Genomic DNA, 19,291 nt, shown 5'->3' on the forward strand with positions numbered 1-19,291 from the left:
TACAGGCTTTGGGATGCATACATACATAAATATACATATTTGTATGGGCTAATAGGTTTTATATACTATAATTTTGACATATGTTTTTATTTTATATGTACATATATTTCATATGAGGAAATGCAATATATATATATACATATATTACATTTGTGTATGGGATTGTTTATTGATTACCCTTTCATTAGTGATATCAGTTTACATTCGGCCTCATTTTTCAAACTGCTGTTTTGTTTTTATTCAAGAGACCAGCAGCAGCTCTGGAAGCTAATGAAGCGCCAAATAAATAACAAAGAATATCACGCACACAAACACAAAATGGAGCAAAGACACTAACAATGGCATTTAGAGCGTGACAGAAGGTTGTAGGGGGATGAGGAAGATTAAGAGGGATGAAGCGAGAAAGTCACAGAGAACGTTCAGTTATATAAAGGCTACGTCAGCAAAATGTGAGCAAGGATGAAAAGTTAAAAGATAATTAAACAATTACAGACAACAACAAATTAAGGCACTTTAAACACTTTAAACGCTTTTAGACACTGTCCAATCCTCTATACTGTAAATCCTCACTGGACTACGTTACCATTTTCCCAGTGTGGTTACCCCAGACTGTGGTTTCTCCCATGTGTGCTTGGGGGGGGGGGGCTACGTGATTAACGCCTACACATACAGGGACAGAAAATGAAAAAGGAAGAGACCAAGACTGTGACGAAAGATCTCATATAAACATTAGTGTGAAAGAGAGAGAGAAATGGCTCCATTCAGTCATGACAGACTGTGTGGGCGGGAAGGAGAGCAGCTGAAAGTAAAAAGTGACATTACTCAGGTAGAGTCTTTTTTTATAATTCATTACCGTGTGTGTGTGTGTGTGTGTGTGTGTGTGTGTGTGTGTGTGTGTGTGTGTGTCCAATCGTAATAGCTTAAGAGGCCTTTGCACCCTGCACTGACCTTCCACTGTTCATTTACAGTTGATGGTTTGATTTGTAGTACTCACTCTGAGAACATTTATTTTTAATTACATTAAACAAGGTGCATGACCTCTGAGTAAAGTATTGGCCCTATTAGATAGAGTACATTAATGTTTGTGTTAGCCCATACTAATGCCTGGTAATAACACAACACAGTGTGGATCTGGTTCATGACTTGACGTGTTTAATGACTTAAATATCAGGCTGTCTCGTGTGCTTACAGCAGAGGGCCAGAGCTGCAGCTGCCTGTCTCGTCTTGGGATCATCAAGTTAAGGACAACTGGAGTGTGGAGCTGCTTTTTTTTTTTTTTGCACATGTTTTACTGCTTTATTATCTGTTATGACAGTTTTTGCCAAGGCTGATGCATTCATGCATTCAGTCCCAAATGACATATTTCAAAAGAAAGTAATTTATCCATCACTGAAATTGAAGGGTGCATGTGAGAGAGTGTGTCTCAGTTTGGCTTTTCTAAGCTTCTGATTCCCACATTTTCCTTCCTCTAAATGAAAAAAAAACGAAGGCCAGATTTTCCTTAGGATCTACATCCAATTGATAAAGATGGCTGCCTGTTTCTTTACTGGGACCGGGAATAATACGATATAAAACTTGTCTTTGGACATTCAAACTCCAGTGTTTTTCATGAATGTATTAAGAATTATTTTGCAAGAAAATTGTCTTTAAAAAAAGACGAAGACATAAACAACACCTCAGCAGGATAAACAGTTCCTGAGGTAAAAGGAGGCTCTCCGCACTCAGTTTAGGATGCACACGCTTTTTGTTTGTTTGTGTTTGAGCATTTGGATACAGCAGCTCTTAAAAGGTTAATAGTATGCAGTGACTGAATGATTCGGGTGAAACCAATTAGAGATCATGGTTTTCGATGGGATTTACCAAGTCAGCGTGTTTCATTGAAGCAGCAGGTAGTCTCTTTTATTCATTCATTTTAGTCGTTTATAAATGGAGCAGAACAACAGCCAACTACAGAGAGGGCTGCATAGGCTGATAATGGTGTGTGTGTGTGTGTGTGTGTGTGTGTGTGTGTGTGTGTGTGTGTGTGTGTGTGTGTGTGTGTGTGTGTCGCTTTTAAAAAAGTCATTTGAATTTCCTGTTTCAACTATTTCCCTCTGTTCAACAGACATAGGGTATTAAACACACATGCATGTACACACACACACACACACACATAACCATGCACATGCACAACAAACCCAAACAGTATGTGGTTGGCTGTAGTCCATATCCTGAAGCAGTGATTAGACTTTGATACTGAGATCACACACACACACACATGTACACACACACACACACACACACACACACACACACACACACACCTGCCAGACCGTGGATCAGAGGCGATGTTGAATTGAGTCTTTTTTTTAATCTCTGTAATGATAATGGATTGCACTGTGCACGTCTGTCACTAGACTTAAACTTCTGACCCCGCTGCTGGAGTGAAAGTCAGAGACATTTAATCCTTTGCTCTTCAGGTAATGGACAGAGAACATTAGCTCTTATCTCACAGCAGTGTGAAGCTTATTTTGGCAAAGTCATGCTTAAGCCAAAATGTGTCAGCTTTTAGTCTAAAAGTACCGTTTTTATTTCCATTTAACAATTTGTTTGATGTAATTACCACCTGCTTCGCCTGTGTGAGTCTTCATTACAATATGATACCGCTCTTATTCTAACCTAGTTTGTAAAAGACAGTTTAAACTGATGGTAAAAAAAAAAAAAAGGTATATTAAACATTGAATAACTTTGTCCAGATTCCAGTCACAACATGACTTTTAGCTTGATAACATGTACACAATGGCATTGCTAACTAATGTTCAGCACAGGTGCAATGTTTGACATGTTCGCTGTATCACTTCAGTATGTTAGCATGCTAATATTTAATTAGCACCGATGGGAATGTCATTCGTTTCACAGGGACGCACCATGATTTTCCTCATGATGTATCCGTGGTCGGTCTCCAGCTCGTCTCAGGCTCAAGAAGTGTGATTAGATTAGATAGCTTCCCTTTGGAATTAATGTCCTCGTTAACATACAGCACCTGTTGCTCGGTCAAAGGATATGTTCACTGTTTCAATGTAAGTGATGCAGAACAAAGTCCACAGTCCTCGCTCTGTGTGAAAATGCATTTTAAAGGTCAGCTACAGCTAATATGAGGCTTCAGTAGTCTGAATTAGACAAATCATGAGGGGATCTTCCAAAGTCAGTGTTTTTAGTATGAAATTCCCTCTTTGTGACAGTATTTCCTTGATGGGACATCAGGACAAGAGGGAAAATGACACAAGGTGGGAATTAGGAACTTTAGAGGTTACAGTCAGTCAAATCTGGATCTTTAACTTTAAATTTCTCTGAACGCTTTCTCCCCCCAGGCGAGGATGACGACGACGAGGAGTGCGGGGAGGAGAAGTTGCCGTCGTGTTTCGACTACGTCATGCACTTCCTCACCGTCTTCTGGAAGGTTCTGTTCGCCTTCGTCCCGCCCACAGACTATTGGAACGGCTGGGCCTGTTTCGTCGTCTCCATCTGCATGATCGGGCTGCTCACCGCCGTCATTGGTGAGATGAAAACCGAAAAGAACTGTTTGAAATTTGAACTTAAGTCATATTGAATTTAAGAAAAACATTTTAAGAATTCCAAAACTTTTTTAAAGAACATTTTCAATGACAGGATTCTTCTTTTACAAATCAAAGACATCAATATGTAAAAAGATATTGAGGTTTTTTTTTTAGCATTCATTTTCCTCTCTTATTTTTACAGGGGATCTTGCCTCTCATTTCGGCTGCACAGTGGGATTGAAAGACTCAGTCACAGCAGTAGTATTTGTTGCATTGGGAACCTCTGTACCAGGTAAGTGTGTGTGTGTGTGTGTGCGTGAGCGCATACAATGTATGTTCACCGTATGTTGACTGTATGTATTGTGAGCCGATATTGATCCAACACTTCCGCCATTTTAATTATCCTGCTATTGGACTTTCCGCCAGCTTTAATCAAAGACCTTTCTCCCTCCACTTGTGCCATTTAGCTTCATAAGACCTTTATGAGCATAAAATACCCAGAAGTCTTCACTGTAGGAATAGATTTGCGTTCATCAATGATCACCTTCAGGGCCAATGCTTTGACATTTTCTATTTGCTGCTTCAGTTTTTATTACCAGGAGCTTTATTCCCCTCATTTCTTTCCTCAGCGTCTCCAGTGCAGAATAAAAGAGACAACTTCACAGAGTATATCCCTGCACTGACCATGGTTTCTAAAAGCCTCATAAAAGTAGATGCTTGTTGCTACAACAATCAGGTCAAATAAATGAACGGTAGCTATGATAGAAAATGGAAAGAAGACAAGGGGCTGCAGTGTGCTGACCTGCAAGTGTCCGAGTATCTGTTTAGATACAATACAAACTTTCACAAAGCTGCATCTCACATGTGATGATGTGTTGCCCTACAGAGAAAAACGATTTAATTGTTTTGACTGTGGTTTATGATGAATTACGAGATCTGCCCCCACTTCTTCAATTAGTCAACTAATCCATTCATTTGGGTTTTGGCAAAGTAAGAGATTTTTAGATTTTTATGTTTATTTAATTATGGGGAATGGGCCATTAGTCACTGTTCATTACTAGGAAATGATTGTCACATTTCTGGCATCATGATAATTTTCACAAACTTGCTGTAATAAGCACTAGAGCTGCAGGCAAAGTATAAAACTAGATGGAAGAGATTTACTCTAAATTGATTGAAATAATTGAATAATTAAAACAAATTATATGAGACCTTCTTTAATTGAGGACAACCCTGCAAATGAATTTAGATTTGGTTCATTTTATTTACAGTGAACATCCATAGAAAAAAAATGAGCAAAGATTAAAGGAGTGCGCACGGACTCATGCTGAGGGAGGTTTCGCTGTGACTGACCCAGTGGTTTCCGCTCCCTCCAGTGGGTTTTATATGTGGGAGCCTGTTAGACGGAGCTCTGCGGTCTGCAGACAGCAGCATGGATCATCCTCTAAATGTGAAGAACGACCGATGACTGCAACAGCCAGCTAAATACGTTTTAACCTTGGCCCCAGTCTCCTGCCTCTGCACGCACGCACGCACACACACACACACACACACACACACACACACACACACACACACACACACAGAAGACAACACATGCAGACATTCAGCACATGATTGAATGCTGGATGTACAACATGCAGACATGTAAACAGCTGCAACTTGAATTAATTGAACAAACAGTCCCACACACTCATATACTTGCAACACATTAAAGCTTGAAATAGGTGTCACACACACTTGTGGACACAGACATACGCACACACCTGTACTGTACTGGGGCCACCATGTGTTATTAGCATAGGGCTATTTGTCATGTCAGGCTCAAGTGGTCTCTGTCCTCCCATTTAGGGACCTAAGGGATCAAAGTGATGTATTACATACTATTTTACACACACACACACATGCATGCATACAAACCTACAGTATATGCACACATAATAACCATGTAATATTTGGACACACAAACAAACAGAAATACATGCTCAGTAACAGTTGAATTTATGGACAAATGCATACACACACAGCTGTTTGAAACACAGAAATACACACACACAGATGTACACAATGTGTAGACTTGCAGAATGGAAACAAAGTGATTCAGCCTTTCAGAGGTTCTCAGCCTTATTAACAGAACCTCCTGTGGCCCACACACTCACACAAAGAAACAGACCTCCAGATCCGTGGCTATTAGAGTTAATAAAACCCATCCTGTGTTGTGGTTCCATGATGATTAACCTCGTTTATCACAGTTAGCCAGCCTAACACATGCACACACACACACACACACACACACACACGTGCACGGAGATGGAAAGAAAACAGTGGAGCTGTAAATTGAATCAGAGCCACAAGGAACTGAAATGTGTTGTTTCTTTGAGATTCACCTCAGTTGTATGACTCGAATGTATATTTAAAGTGTGGTGTGTATCATTTCATGTCGAACTTACAAAGTCAAGAATGACATTTAAACTGAGAGCGGCACCATGGGACTCTGTTGACATAAGCAGCTTGTCGTGACTCAGGACTGGGAGGTCTCAAATGCACGACTCAGATACACAGACAAAAGTTCAAAATAGTTCACCTGTACAAAAACAGACAGAAGCAGTCAGGGACAGAGTGAGGGCACGGGGGGCCGGAAAACCAGGCAAAACCCAGGTGTCAAACACAGGTTAGATAAGCAGGGATGGATAGCTACAGCATGGAAGGCACGGTAGATACTCTTGCAGAGAATGGGTGGGAATGGGGCCAGTATATATACAAGGAACTGATTAGTGCCGGGGTTACTGCAGGGCACGGGGGAGTGGCAGGGTCTGAAATGACAAGAGAGTTAGTAAAATGGCAAAGACAGGCAGAGAATGAATGAACGCATGAATGAACAGTGACACAGCTATATAAGGAAGGTAATAGCACTGTGTACTGTAAGGCATCTACAGACCATTTATTACTACAATGTTTTATAATTAGGATATCATGTATATGAGAGCATATTTGACCTTTTTAAATTGTGTTGTGACAAAATTGCCTCTAAATGTCCAGGATATTAAGGTCATTAGGAGACATTAAAGTCTTAAGAAGACAAAAATTGAACTCGTTTGAGTCCGCAAACATCCTGCCACAAATCGTTCGGCTGATCCACAGATAATTGGGAGGCGATGGTAGAGATGAACAGGAGGATTATCTGTGGAAATCTTTTTCGGTGATAAGGACACATTTTATGACTCGGAAAGAAAACACAACTAACAAAAAAAATATATATATATTTGGTTCAGAATTATAATATTGGCCAACCGCCTGATTTCTGGTTTTATTGATTCACATTCATTTCTTTTCACCATCTCAAATGATCAGGAAGAACCACGTCAGTCGTCCAACTCTTTGAAAAGTCCTGCTGTTAGATTTATTTTTTAAAATGTCCCAAGATGATAAAGCGTAACTATTTTTGTGACCTATTGACTCGCGCCACTGTCTGCTTATAATTTCCCCTCTGACCAAATGTTCCTCACCAAGTAAAAAATGTCTAGATGCAGAAGGATTGCCAGATTGCCGTGAGCACATGAGTGCTCCGCAACAAGTCCTTCCATTTCAAGAGGCGACGGGAAGAAGGGAGCTTGAAGGAGAGGTAGAGGGAGAGCATGCAGGAGAGAGAGGAAGGATGAGACGGAAAAGACTGTTTGATTGACAGAAAGGAAAAAGAAAGGGCAGAAACCTCTCCAGGGAGGCACACTCTCACAGAAGGAGCTGCAGAGTGGAACCTGTTTCTCACATGTGTACGCACACACACACACACACACACACACACACACACAAAGGAATACACACATGCTGCTACCAAACATGCGAGCAACCACGCACTCACCCACTCAATCAGCCACACAAACACTCAAAGATCAATTGATGTACACACATGCCTTTGCCAGCTGGTGGAGGCATGGCATCAGATTGGACCCAGGTGGCATTGTACACTAACACACAGACACAGTGTTCATGTATGCACTGTACACAGAAACACACACACACACACACAGGCAGACAAGCACCACATAAATAGAGCCTCGTTACACACACGTGCATTCAGTGAAGCCCAGCAGGCCTCTCCTTGAAGCTTTAAGGTGTATGGGGAGATTTATCTTTCCTTGGCCCGTTGCCTCGTCCACCCTCCTCTCTCCCCTCCTCAGTCCTCTTCCGGTCGTCCCATTGTCCCTATTTTCCATCACCAATTTGGCTGCCACAGAAAAACCCCTTCCTCCTCTTTTCTCATTCACTTCCTCAGTTTTTTATTTCCTCTTGCCGTCTCTGCCACATAAAAGCAAGAGGACATGAATCACTAAGGAAGAGAATACGGCCAGTAAATTAGTGAGAGCACATACGACTAACTGACCATTTGACGATTTGCTCACTCTTTGTGCTCTCAAGGAAAGAGCCTATTGTTGAGATTTGGCCGAGAGTTCAAAGCTGCTTTTAGTACGGCAAGGAAAGCTATCCCTTTGGAGCTGCCATTGTTTGGCAGACATGAAACGGGAGGGGGAAATTTTTGGGACTAAGCATCGCAGCACTGATTAGTTGTCAGGCCAAGATTTGTTTGCCCCTGCAAAGTAAGATTCAGCCTTGTAATTTATTGATCTTGGTCCAAATCTGGCCCGTGTTGGCTGCCAGCGACGGAACACTGTAACAGGATTAAAGATTGTGGTTTCTAATTTAAGGTTTCCTGTCTAAATGTGGAAAACTGGATTTGCACGGTGTTCTGTATTAATAATTATAAGTGTTGTGCATCTATCAAGAGCGTCCTTCCCTGTCACTGTGGTCTTGTGTAACTCACAAATGACTGTTGTGAGTTAACACACAAGAATAAATCTGTAGATTTTGCAGGGTCTATTTGGAAGACTAGATTCCTCTCAGATTATTTCCCATAATTCTCCTGGTGGACATTTACAGCAAGAAAACTGTTTCAAAACCATGTATGAAGACAATATGGAGACGGATTACTTTCCCCAAAACAGAAGTGTGAGACACAGTAATACTCACACCCTGTTTCATTTTTATGTTGAAAACCTTTTTAAAAATCACTCAAACAATCACATATCCCTGGTGTACCTCTGTTAGATTCTTGAATAGAATGATCTATAACTAATACTATTAGACAGCAACACAGTTAATAATAATAATAATAATAAAAATGATCTGATCTCTCTCCCTCCTCTCTCCATTCAGATACCTTTGCCAGTAAGGTAGCTGCCATCCAGGATCAGTATGCCGACGCCTCCATTGGTAATGTGACAGGCTCGAACGCTGTCAACGTTTTCCTGGGCATCGGGGTGAGTACCAGCTCATCTAGAGAGTGATTGACTGGTTCATTGCTAATGTAAATGCAGCGCTGCTTGTCATGCTGCCATGGCAGTAATTACTATCATGTATTTGTAGAAATGGATATGTTACTGTATGAGTGGTGTCTTTAATGCTGCGTGATGCTGCTGCTTTGAGATATTATTACAAAGATATGTGGGATTGAAGAAGCGCAGCCATCTGTCTCTTACAATGACGTCCATGTTTTTCTGGTGTGGTCTCAGCTGTTGTAAACAGTCACTACATGTCATGTTATTCAATTTGACTGTGATGATGATTGACAGGTGGCGTGGTCCATCGCTGCCATCTACCACCAGAGCAGGGGGGATGAGTTCAGGGTGGACCCTGGCACGCTGGCCTTCTCCGTCACCCTCTTCACCATCTTTGCCTTCGTCTGCGTCGCCGTGCTGATGTACCGACGGCGGCCAGAGATCGGCGGAGAACTGGGCGGGCCCCGGACTGCGAAGGTCCTGACCACCATGCTGTTTGTCAGCCTGTGGCTCCTCTACATCCTCTTCTCCTCACTGGAGGCCTACTGCCACATCCAGGGCTTCTAAGGTGACAGGAGGTAACGAAGGGAAGGGTGGGACAGAAGGAGAACATGGAGGAAGAAAACCAAGGGGGAGGTGGGTGAATGGATGGATTTGGAAGTTAAGGCTCTCTCATTGATCTATCACTCCCTCCCTTTACGCAATAGATTGATTGACGGATGAATGGATGGATGTACAGATGAAGAAATGGAGGACGCGTTAAAGCATCTTAAAACAGAACAGGAAGAAGTACGAATACACGGAAGGACGACAGCAAACAGGAGAATCACAGGAGCTAGAGAAATGGCTCAGAAGATGGAAAAATGGTGGACAAACGAATAAACTATGGAATTAATTTTTTTTTTCTCGACCTATAAATCCAAACCAATCAAGCTGTCTTAAACCCTCCCCTGTTTTAAATACATAAATCTAATCCCCAAAGTCGCAAACACAGAAATAAACACACACAGTTTCCCAGTTTGTTCAACCATACACAAGTCAACATGAGAAGCAAGATATTAAACCAGACACACACACCGTTCACAGCTGCTAATAGAAACAGCATCTCCCATTAATCCCCTTCCAGTTGGAGCAGCGCTACACCCGCGTCCAGCGACAGTAACAGGCTCACGTTAGACAGAAGGAGACAGTAACTGTATCAGTATGTACATGCATGACCAGACGATACTGAAAACACAATCAGAAGAAGCCGGACATATTGCCACAACTGTTTAATGACAACAAACTGTGCGAGTGCTGGTGTGTGACTGTGTGTTTCTGTGCTTGTGTGTTGTGGGAAGATGGTCAAGTACTGTGAAAAACAAAAAAGAAAAAGACGCCTCTCGTTTTGCCGTCTCTGCGTGAGACGGGATACGCTTTCGTATTTCGAGGTCTTTTCGACCCTCGCTCTCCCGGCCTGTAGAAATGCTGAGTAAGACTCTTTTGTGGGAGGGCAGCGATCGATTGAAGTGAACGGTTTTGAACTGAGGTTAGAAATGTAAATACAAAGAGCTGAACGTACATTACAGCTCCACTATTTTCCTTCTGAATGTCTTGGTTACGCCATGCGCTCCTGAACAGGCCCTCTTTCTGTTGCTTTATACTGTAGATGTAAATGATTTTAAGGTTTAATTTGAATCGAGAAAAGGGGTTAGTGTGCTTTTACCTTTAATAAGGCCGCGTCTGAGAGGACAACATGGCCGCTCTACCGTTTAAAACTGTTAGAGAGAACTATTATCATTGCATAACTTTCTAGGTAACTCTTACGTGTGTTTGTGTTTTCTTTTTTTTAACCGTGGAATTCTGTTACCTGGTTTTCCACCGATGAGATTGCCATCGCCATGTGTCAATCATAGCATTGCAATAGACTTTGAAAAAACCGTAGGTACCGCCCTCAGTGAAACCTCATGTCTGTCAACTGCCTCTCTCTCTCATCGTTTATCTCACTTTGATGATGCCGCTTTACCAGTTGGTTCACTCGACAGCTTCGGCCATTATCCCTGTGTGTCTTAAGCAACCCCTTCCCCCCCACCATCACCACCCCTTCTGGCTGGTCAGTGGACCAATCAAAATCCTCAAGGGCTTTGTAAGAAACAACCACTAATCCCTAACCCTGACCCTTGATTTATGATTCTTCACATAGATTGGTCCTTAGGGGGCTATTTAACAGGGATTTCCTCATACTTCACCTGCTTAGTTGTTAGGACTTTGCTTCAGTGTGGCTTTAAAAGAAAAAAAAACAAAAACAAGACTACGTGAAATAAAAGTTAAAACAGGTTCATATAATAGAGTTACCCAAATATTGGAAAAGCAAACAAGGCTTCAACCTTTGTTGGTCGGAGTTTCTCCCAGTTGGTTACAAAGACTGCTTTTGAATTGCAGTCAGCCTTATTCCAAATTAAATCATATACGCTATGGTTCTTTTCCCAGGCCACCTCCACTCATTGCTATGCTTAAACATGCAAGCCTTCAGTCATGTGGATCATGAAGGCCTTAGCCCAAAGGAAGCAATGAACATCTGACTTCATATTATGCCTTTATTCAAGGGCATGTGTTTTCTCTCGAGTAAAGACTCGTAATCTGCACGATTCACTGCTTCACGCCGGCCTTGGAACCCGACTTTTACTTCAGCAGCCAGTTTTCACTCTTATCGTGACAGCCATCTGACGAAGGAACGGTTTAAAAGCGTTTGTTGTTGGTGGGGAAGTAGTTTTACTAACAGATAGGGGCAAATACCGTTGTACTACAGAAGCTCTGTGGGGACATCTAGTATAGGGTACATCTAATCTGTGCCAGCCAGACTCTGTTTATCAAGCTCACAGAGGTTTGGAGACAATTTTCAACCTGAAATCCTTTATACAAGCTATTCAATTGGCTGTATGTCGGAAAACACCCACCCCCAGAAACTACACCTCTGGGACCTGTCTTGCCAAGTGAGCTCAACCACTGTAAGTTGGGCTCTCTGGGTCATCTGGCTTCTCTGAGCCTCTTCTTATCCAGCTATGAGCAAGTTCATTGCAAATTTGCAACATCACTTGCCTTTTTATGGTAGGGTAATTTTGTCCATGTTGGGAGTCTGTAGAAAGAATGAGCCTATTATCAGCTCATTATTTCAGTGAGCTAATTAGCATCATCTATGAGCCCAGTGAGCTGATGCTAATTAGCTGCGCAGCCATGGTGAGCTGCTCTGGTGAAAAGTTAATCATCTTTGTGATAGCAGAAAGCCGGGGTTCAGCCCAAAGTGAAACTCAGTTTATGATACAGGCCCACACGGGTTCTACAAATAAATCCTCTGTAGAGTCATTTTACTGTTTGAGGTGTTGTTCGCCCTCTTCTAAATGAATTTTGAGCTTGAATGTTACGAAAGGTTTATGCAAATGATAGGATAAAGGTCTGGCTGGATTTGTTCCCACCCAAAAAATGTTTTTTGAAAATACTAGATGTGCTGTTTTCGGGACACTAGCTACTAAAGAACTCAAGCAAAAGCCAAGCATCACTGAAAACCCTTGTCAAGTACTAGGCTAGCTAGCAAACATGTAGCCTACCAATACCTGCTTTCGGAAGCATTAACACGACCAACACTAGAATACGCAACTTTCAGATTACATTAAACTGCAATAACACACAGCAGACTGACAAACTGACACTATCAGACACTAACTGCTGGGAATCTTTTTTCATGATTCAGTCATCAACAGACAAAAAAATATATCCTGAAAAATGAACAACGTTAAAGTGTCCCAAGAGCCTGTCCTGACACATGCGTAGAGTATATATCTTCAAGCTTATCTTGACTGTCAGAGAGGTTTACACTTCAGACTGTTAACTATTTTACTCATTCAGCCAAAACCACAACATACAACAAAACTTACTGTATACGTAGGCATAAAAGTCCGTAGTTTGTTAAATGGCACTATACTGTATGCATCGGAATTGGCCAGAATTTTCCTGCTGATGTTGTGTTTTTTTACTTGATGTATAATATAATAAGTAGTATTTTAAATGTCATCTGTAAAGTACGTAGTCTGGGTTTAGACGTAATCCATTTAAAACTTGGCAACAATCTTGTCACAGACAGCTTTCAACCCCTGTGAGAGAGTAGAGCTGAGCAGAGCCCTGGATTGGATGAGTTTGGCAAGTCCAGAGTATCTTGAAGATAACTATGTAAAATTCAAACTCATCAAATGACGCGCTTGAAGTAGAAAACCGCCCCATTATGGCTGATAAAGTTTCAGCGGGTGACAACCAGCAACATGGCTTGCTTACTGAAATGTGACCAAACTGCACCAACGTTGGAACATTTTTGGAACAACTCTGTATAAACTCTAAAATTAAATCCCTTGTCCATAAAATAAATGATAATATGAGGCGTCAGATTACTCGCATTTGCCAAACTCTGCACAATGTCCGGCTCTCCATTAGAGTAGCTGTTCTCATGTGAAGGCCTTGGAGTGGCAGTTTACCCCTGTTTTGCCAAAGGGAAATCTTTCTAACAGAAACTTAAATATTTGCAGTCCAACCTGTAAAGGGTTTTATAACCAATGGATCTTTCTTAAAACACCAAATATTATTCATATTTCATTTCCACTCTGAAAAGAGACAAAAGACACCTTGATGTTGTTTTAACTCTAACCAGAATCTTTCTATTTAAATTTGTATGCATTTGTCTCTTCACTGGCATGGAGCTGAAGGTTTATACACTGTAAAAAAAAAAAAAAAGTTATGCTAGCTTGCGCAAAAAAAAAAAAAAGAAGTAACATTGTAGAAGCTGTTTGCATCACTTTTTGAGTAACTCCAACAGGGTATAAGTTATCTTTGATATAGATAAATCAAGTTGGATTTACTTAAAATCTGCCTAATTGGTCAGAGTGAACTAGATTAAAAGCTTGCAGTAATGTAGTTGTTTGCATTAAGTTAGCTTGCTGCACAAATTTTCCAGAGGCTAACATTTTTCATTTATGGGAAGTTAGTTCTTTTGCTACACCAGCTTCGATGCACCGCCTCTCTCTGTGTATCTACCTTGACTTAAAAGACTGACGTGAAGCTAATGGCAGATTAACGACAGCTGCTCAAAGCCCAACAGGGTTTAGACCAAGGTGGGAAGCTAAACACGGCTAACAAAAGGTTAGCTGTGACTGTAGCCACGATCGTAAGGATTGTAAGTACCCAACCAGGTTCTCTTCAACAGCGACTCATCCAGGCAAAGAACCACAAATGCACTTGAATTTAGCTTCCTGCCTTGGTTTGACAGGTCAAAGGTTAGCCAGGCCATCGCTGTACATACAGTATAACACTAAGAGCAAGCAAGGAGTAGAAAAACGAGCTGTAGATGACAGTAGTTTTTGTTTTTATTCTTCTGTGGTGGGATTCGAAGAAGCAGGCAGGGTTTGAAATGAAGGAAAAGCATTGCACTGGTACTTTTCGCTTATGTGAAACGGCTACTATGTTGTTTCGTTAACAAAGTTGCTTCTGATGTAAACAACAACAGAGATTTTGTTTGTTTTTTTTGACTCTGATGTACACAATAATAATGTTGTACCTGATGTAAAAAAAAAAAAGAAAAAAAGGAAAAAAAAAACTACAACGGTGTTGAATCAGTTGTGTACCATTAACAACGTTGCTTCTAACGTAATGATTGATGATGCGTTTCCGTTGCCTCGTGCCACTTCTTAACTGAACTGTCTGTCGGACAGACCGAGGAATAAACGAATGCAACACCAAACAGACAGACAGACAAACAAACAAACAAATGCAAGGAAGGACAAACAGCCCTGCTGGTACGAGCCGAGTGACTGAGACTGAGGAAAAAAACACTACCAGAGCTATTCTCCACCCTTAAAGTAACGTTAACAAGTACAATGTAAAAGGATGATGCTAAAGAGAGAAAGGAGGAGAAGGAAGACAAGGAGGAAGAAGATGAATATTAAAGAAAAAAAAACATGAAGTTACAGCCATACATTGATTTCTGGGTCAGTGAGACTGAAACGGACTTCTCCTGCCCAGCATGTGTATTGTTATGATGTCTATCCGTCCCTCTGTGTCTCTTCCCCCAACTCTGTCTTTCTTTCTCGGTCTCTCTGCTGCCAAAGTAACCAAAACAGGCAGTGATATTTTTATTTTTTATTGTTTATTTTTTTTGTTCTGTCTTTTCTTCCCAGATCCCCTCTTTACCCTCCGTCTCCCCTATGCCATGTTTTCCATATTTTGGAATGTCAATGTGCTACTTGTTGATACTGTGCATGAATGATAACATGTCTGTATATAGTTATAGAGAATCGTATCCCATTCCCCTGGTGTTGACAAAAAATATGGTTTGAATGTTGTACAGATTCAGGTTTTCTGTTCATCTTTTATTCTGTTCAGTTACTTTTTTCTTTTCTTTTTTTTTTTTTAAATATATGTAGAGCTTAACAACAGTATGTTTTTAATTTAAACGAAGACGACAATGACGTCTTCTGTTTTGGAGTAACTTGCACATGACTGATTAATTAATTACGTTTTGGGTTTTTTTTTGTTGTTAAAAAGGCAATATCTGCTGTTATTGAATGAGAGATGAGATCTTAAAGGAGTTATGTATCTTAAATAAATAATCTATACGGGAGTTGCATGGGTTATTTGTACAAAAAAAAAAAAGACACTGCTTGCTACTTCTAATACCGTGGCTGTATTCTCTGACAGAGGGCGAGGAATACTGTATGTACATCTAAAGGTTATTTTGTCATTAAAGAAATAATAATAATATTGTGTATATACTGTACAGTGTTATAAGTGAGGTGGACTGTATGGCCATCACACTAACCATAGAGAATTAATTCTACATATTTATTTAAAGGAAACAAAACACTCACTACACTCAAGAATGACATATATTGCCTTTTTGGAGAAGTTGTACTTTGCTTGAAGCTTGTTTCTCTATCTCTCTGCCTCGCTCTTTCTTCTCAATCATCGGTTTATTTTACCTGTCTCTTTTCTTCCTTCCATCTCTCTCCCTATGCTCTTTTATATTTCTATTGATGGGGTGTTTCAGACGGGCTTTTTGTCAATCTCTTCGCTGTTCTATTCTGACTCGGACCCGTCACATTTTCCCCGTTCTGTCTGTCTTGACGTGCGTCTGGCTGCTTACCCCACTGACTCAACAGTATCTCCACACCTGCTTTGTATTCAACTGTTTTTCTACCCGTCCTCGTACACGCATATCCATCTCTAGTTTAAATATAACTGCCCGTGTCACCATCTGTCTGACTCTCTCAAAGGATCATTTGTCTGTACTTGAGTCACCATCTGTCTGATTCAGAACCGTCTGTCATTTTTCTTACTAAATCCCTTTCTTTTCATCTTAATCCTTCCTCTGCTCCGGCACATCTTTTACCACCTCCACACTCTCTCCCTCTATCCATCCATCCCTCCTCTCCTTCTTTCTTTCTTTCTTTCTTTCTCTGTCCTTCTCTTCGCTCTCACAGGGTGTAGTTGGGAATTTCATGTTTTTTCAATATGATTTGGTGTGTTTTTTAAAATGGAACAATAACCACAACAGTTATAATGTTGGTAATAATGAAGATAATTTTTTGTTTTTTTTGCCACTGTCCTCTGTGTGCGCGTGAGTATGTTAATTTTCTTCAGTTTTTTTATTGATTTTTGTTGAACACCAACTGATAGGAGGAAAGTTGTATGTGTGTTGCCACTAACTGTGACTGCTCTCCATGGTACATGGTACTTCTGATAAAAACCAATAAAATAAAGTTTGGGATACCCTGTTTCAGAGACCCTACGAGTCCATTGCCTTTTTACAGTGTGTGTGTGTGTGTGTGTGTGTGTGTTTGTGTGTGTGTGTGTGTGTGTATATAATGTCCAATCTGTACTGAAAAGTTTTAATATGAAAGCGTAATTATCATGCAAATTTCCATTAGAGCTACATTCTTATTCAGTGAAAGTAAATGAGAGTTGCAACCAGCTCTGCTCGTCTCATCTCGCCCTCCTTCCTCCGTCTCACACTGAACCTCCCTCACAAACAAATATCCATTCTCCTTTCAGATGTTCAGAATGTCGATGATGAAAATGACATTTGTCTGAATGGCTGACATCTCATTAACTGACTCATCTGACTCGCTCTGCCATTATGTCAGAGATGTGAGCGACGGCTGCATCATTGCTGATTAATTCTTATCTGTTTTGGGGTTTTTTTTAAGTCGTCCTATGAAAAAGGAATTAATGCACATTGTGTTTTCCTGCTGCTTTTCCCTTTAACACATATATTCACCGATCTTTTTGTCAGAGAAAATTAGGAGAGATGAAATATTAATTTGTATTAAAAGAAAAGCTCATTTTAACCTACCACAGGATAGAACATTAGGGGGAATTAAACGTTTGACTAATGGACTAATTAAATCTGCTATTTGTATGGTAGTAGAGTCAAATCAATTCAACGGGGAAAAATGAAGTTCTCACTTACAGCAAATGCACTGCTTTAGTTTTGTCATTGAGCTTAGCATGTGTTTGTATTGTTATAAATATGAAGGATTTGTGGATCCTGACAAAGATGAATCTCCAATTTTACTACACATTCTTAACCTTCTCCATTCACTTACATTGTGTACAAGGCCACAGCAGTTATGTCATGGTATTTAACAATTCTTTTACTTTTCACTAGGCAAGCAGAGTGTAGTCAGCTTCACACAGAGAGCAGCAGCCCTGATTCTGAGAGGCTTCTTGAGAGAAATACGACACAGACGACATTTTGTTATGTCACAGCAGAAAACACGACATGGTGTAAATAATGAAATTAATGATGGATGAATTCCATTTAGATGCTTCAGTCACGCTTGCTGACTGGAATCAGCCTTTTCATTCATGCTTCACAATCGGTGGTTCAATCACTGATGTTTGGCTACCAGCTGGCTAGTAATGTCCAATCATGTTCATGCACATGTCTTCACAGTGCATGCCATTAAAACTTGACACTTCTCACTGTTAGAGTGCTGGTGTGCATGTACCAACGCTGTTAGCTGACGCACCCTTCCACCACATCAACCTCCACTTTATGTGCTGTATGTGTTTAGGATTATTGAAAATTAAACAAAAACGTATGTGGTTAAAGGGGGGATTAGTTTTCACTGCTGCCTGGATTCCCAAATCTAACTGGTCAAGTCATTGTTTATAATGTCAAAACGGATAAAATTGGGGTTAATGCAAACTAGACAATTGAGTATTGCCTTTATGCTCTAAAACAAATGGACCGTGCTGAGAATAAATCATTGACCTTTCCAGGCACAACACTTCCAGTCAACCTCCCTGGTGAAGTGGAGGGTGCGTGTAGTTTGGCTGTGGAAAATAACAGCCTGCGAAGCTTTTAAACAACATGTAAGTGGTGAGCATATGGACATAAAGTTACACACCGTCACATAACATCTGACTGATGGATGAGGTGTGTTTGCTTCCTCTCTTACTCCCATGCTGCCACTGTGATGGATCGTGCCCATTCTCTGTGTGCAGAGTGATGGATTCTTCCTATTACAATTAAATCCTCTTCCTGTACAGGGATCAATTTTTTGAAATATCATTTTAAACAAGTTTGTCAAGTATTTGTACGTTTGACGTGCAAGCAAATTTGGTGAGATGTTCTTTTTTTATGATGTTTATTGCTTGCAAAATTTATATGTCTGAGTGAGTCAGCAGAAGAGACTATTTGTTGCAGCATGCTTTATGCTGTTCGCTTGTTGTTTATGCGCTCATGTACAGGTGTTTACCTTGACTCTTTTCCATTACGTGCCCTCTGCTGTGTCTGTCTAAAATCTCATTATGCTGTCACATTTGATTTCTAGACAGGTACGCGTCTGGACGGCCTCTGCTTGCAGGTTAGCATGCTGGGAAATCAGTGTGAATTTATGTGTGTGCATGCTTGCTCCTGAATGCTGAAGAAAGCTGAAACTGTCAGAAAGTCTGCATTAGGCTGTCAAACCATACACAACCACTTAGTGAGAGACAACAGGACCGGCCTTGATTTCCTGTCCACTGTTCACTCCTCTTTGTTTTAGACGTCTGTCAGTGCTCAACCAAAGCCTGTAAACAGTTCAGTGTCAAGACATCCAGAGCTGAAGTAGTTTTATAGAGAAACTTTTGACCTAAGTTGTACTTCCTGTTGAAATATTGCTAGTATTTACTTTAAGAGGAGTATTAAATGTCTACATTTAAGGTAGCAGTCAGAAAACTGATATGTCTCTGCCCTTTCTTTGACAACATTTCAAAGGTTTTGCAGCAGTGATAACACAGAGACATTTCTCCCCAAGGGCTGACCAACCATTTATCACTTTTTGTCACACTGAAAGAAATATCATGGTTTTTAATCCCCCCCCTTGAGATGCTCGAATACTGGGGTTTTATCACAGT

At 40.7% G+C, this 19,291-nt stretch overlaps 1 protein-coding gene across 2 annotated transcripts in view; it reads left to right on the plus strand.

Annotated features, from left to right (window-relative positions):
- slc8a1b (solute carrier family 8 member 1b) overlaps positions 1–16,671 on the plus strand; it is a 143,221-nt gene extending 126,550 nt beyond the window's left edge. For both annotated transcript variants that reach the window (XM_056394774.1, XM_056394773.1), the window contains exons 8-11: positions 3,351–3,536; positions 3,739–3,828; positions 8,748–8,851; positions 9,164–16,671. In XM_056394774.1, coding sequence (XP_056250749.1) covers positions 3,351–3,536; positions 3,739–3,828; positions 8,748–8,851; positions 9,164–9,436 — 653 coding nt within the window. In that variant the 3' untranslated portion in view covers positions 9,437–16,671. The remainder of the gene's footprint in view (positions 1–3,350; positions 3,537–3,738; positions 3,829–8,747; positions 8,852–9,163) is intronic.
- The last annotated feature ends 2,620 nt before the right edge of the window (positions 16,672–19,291 follow it).

Source organism: Seriola aureovittata, chromosome 14 (assembly GCF_021018895.1).
Source record: "Seriola aureovittata isolate HTS-2021-v1 ecotype China chromosome 14, ASM2101889v1, whole genome shotgun sequence".
Taxonomy (NCBI): domain Eukaryota; kingdom Metazoa; phylum Chordata; class Actinopteri; order Carangiformes; family Carangidae; genus Seriola; species Seriola aureovittata.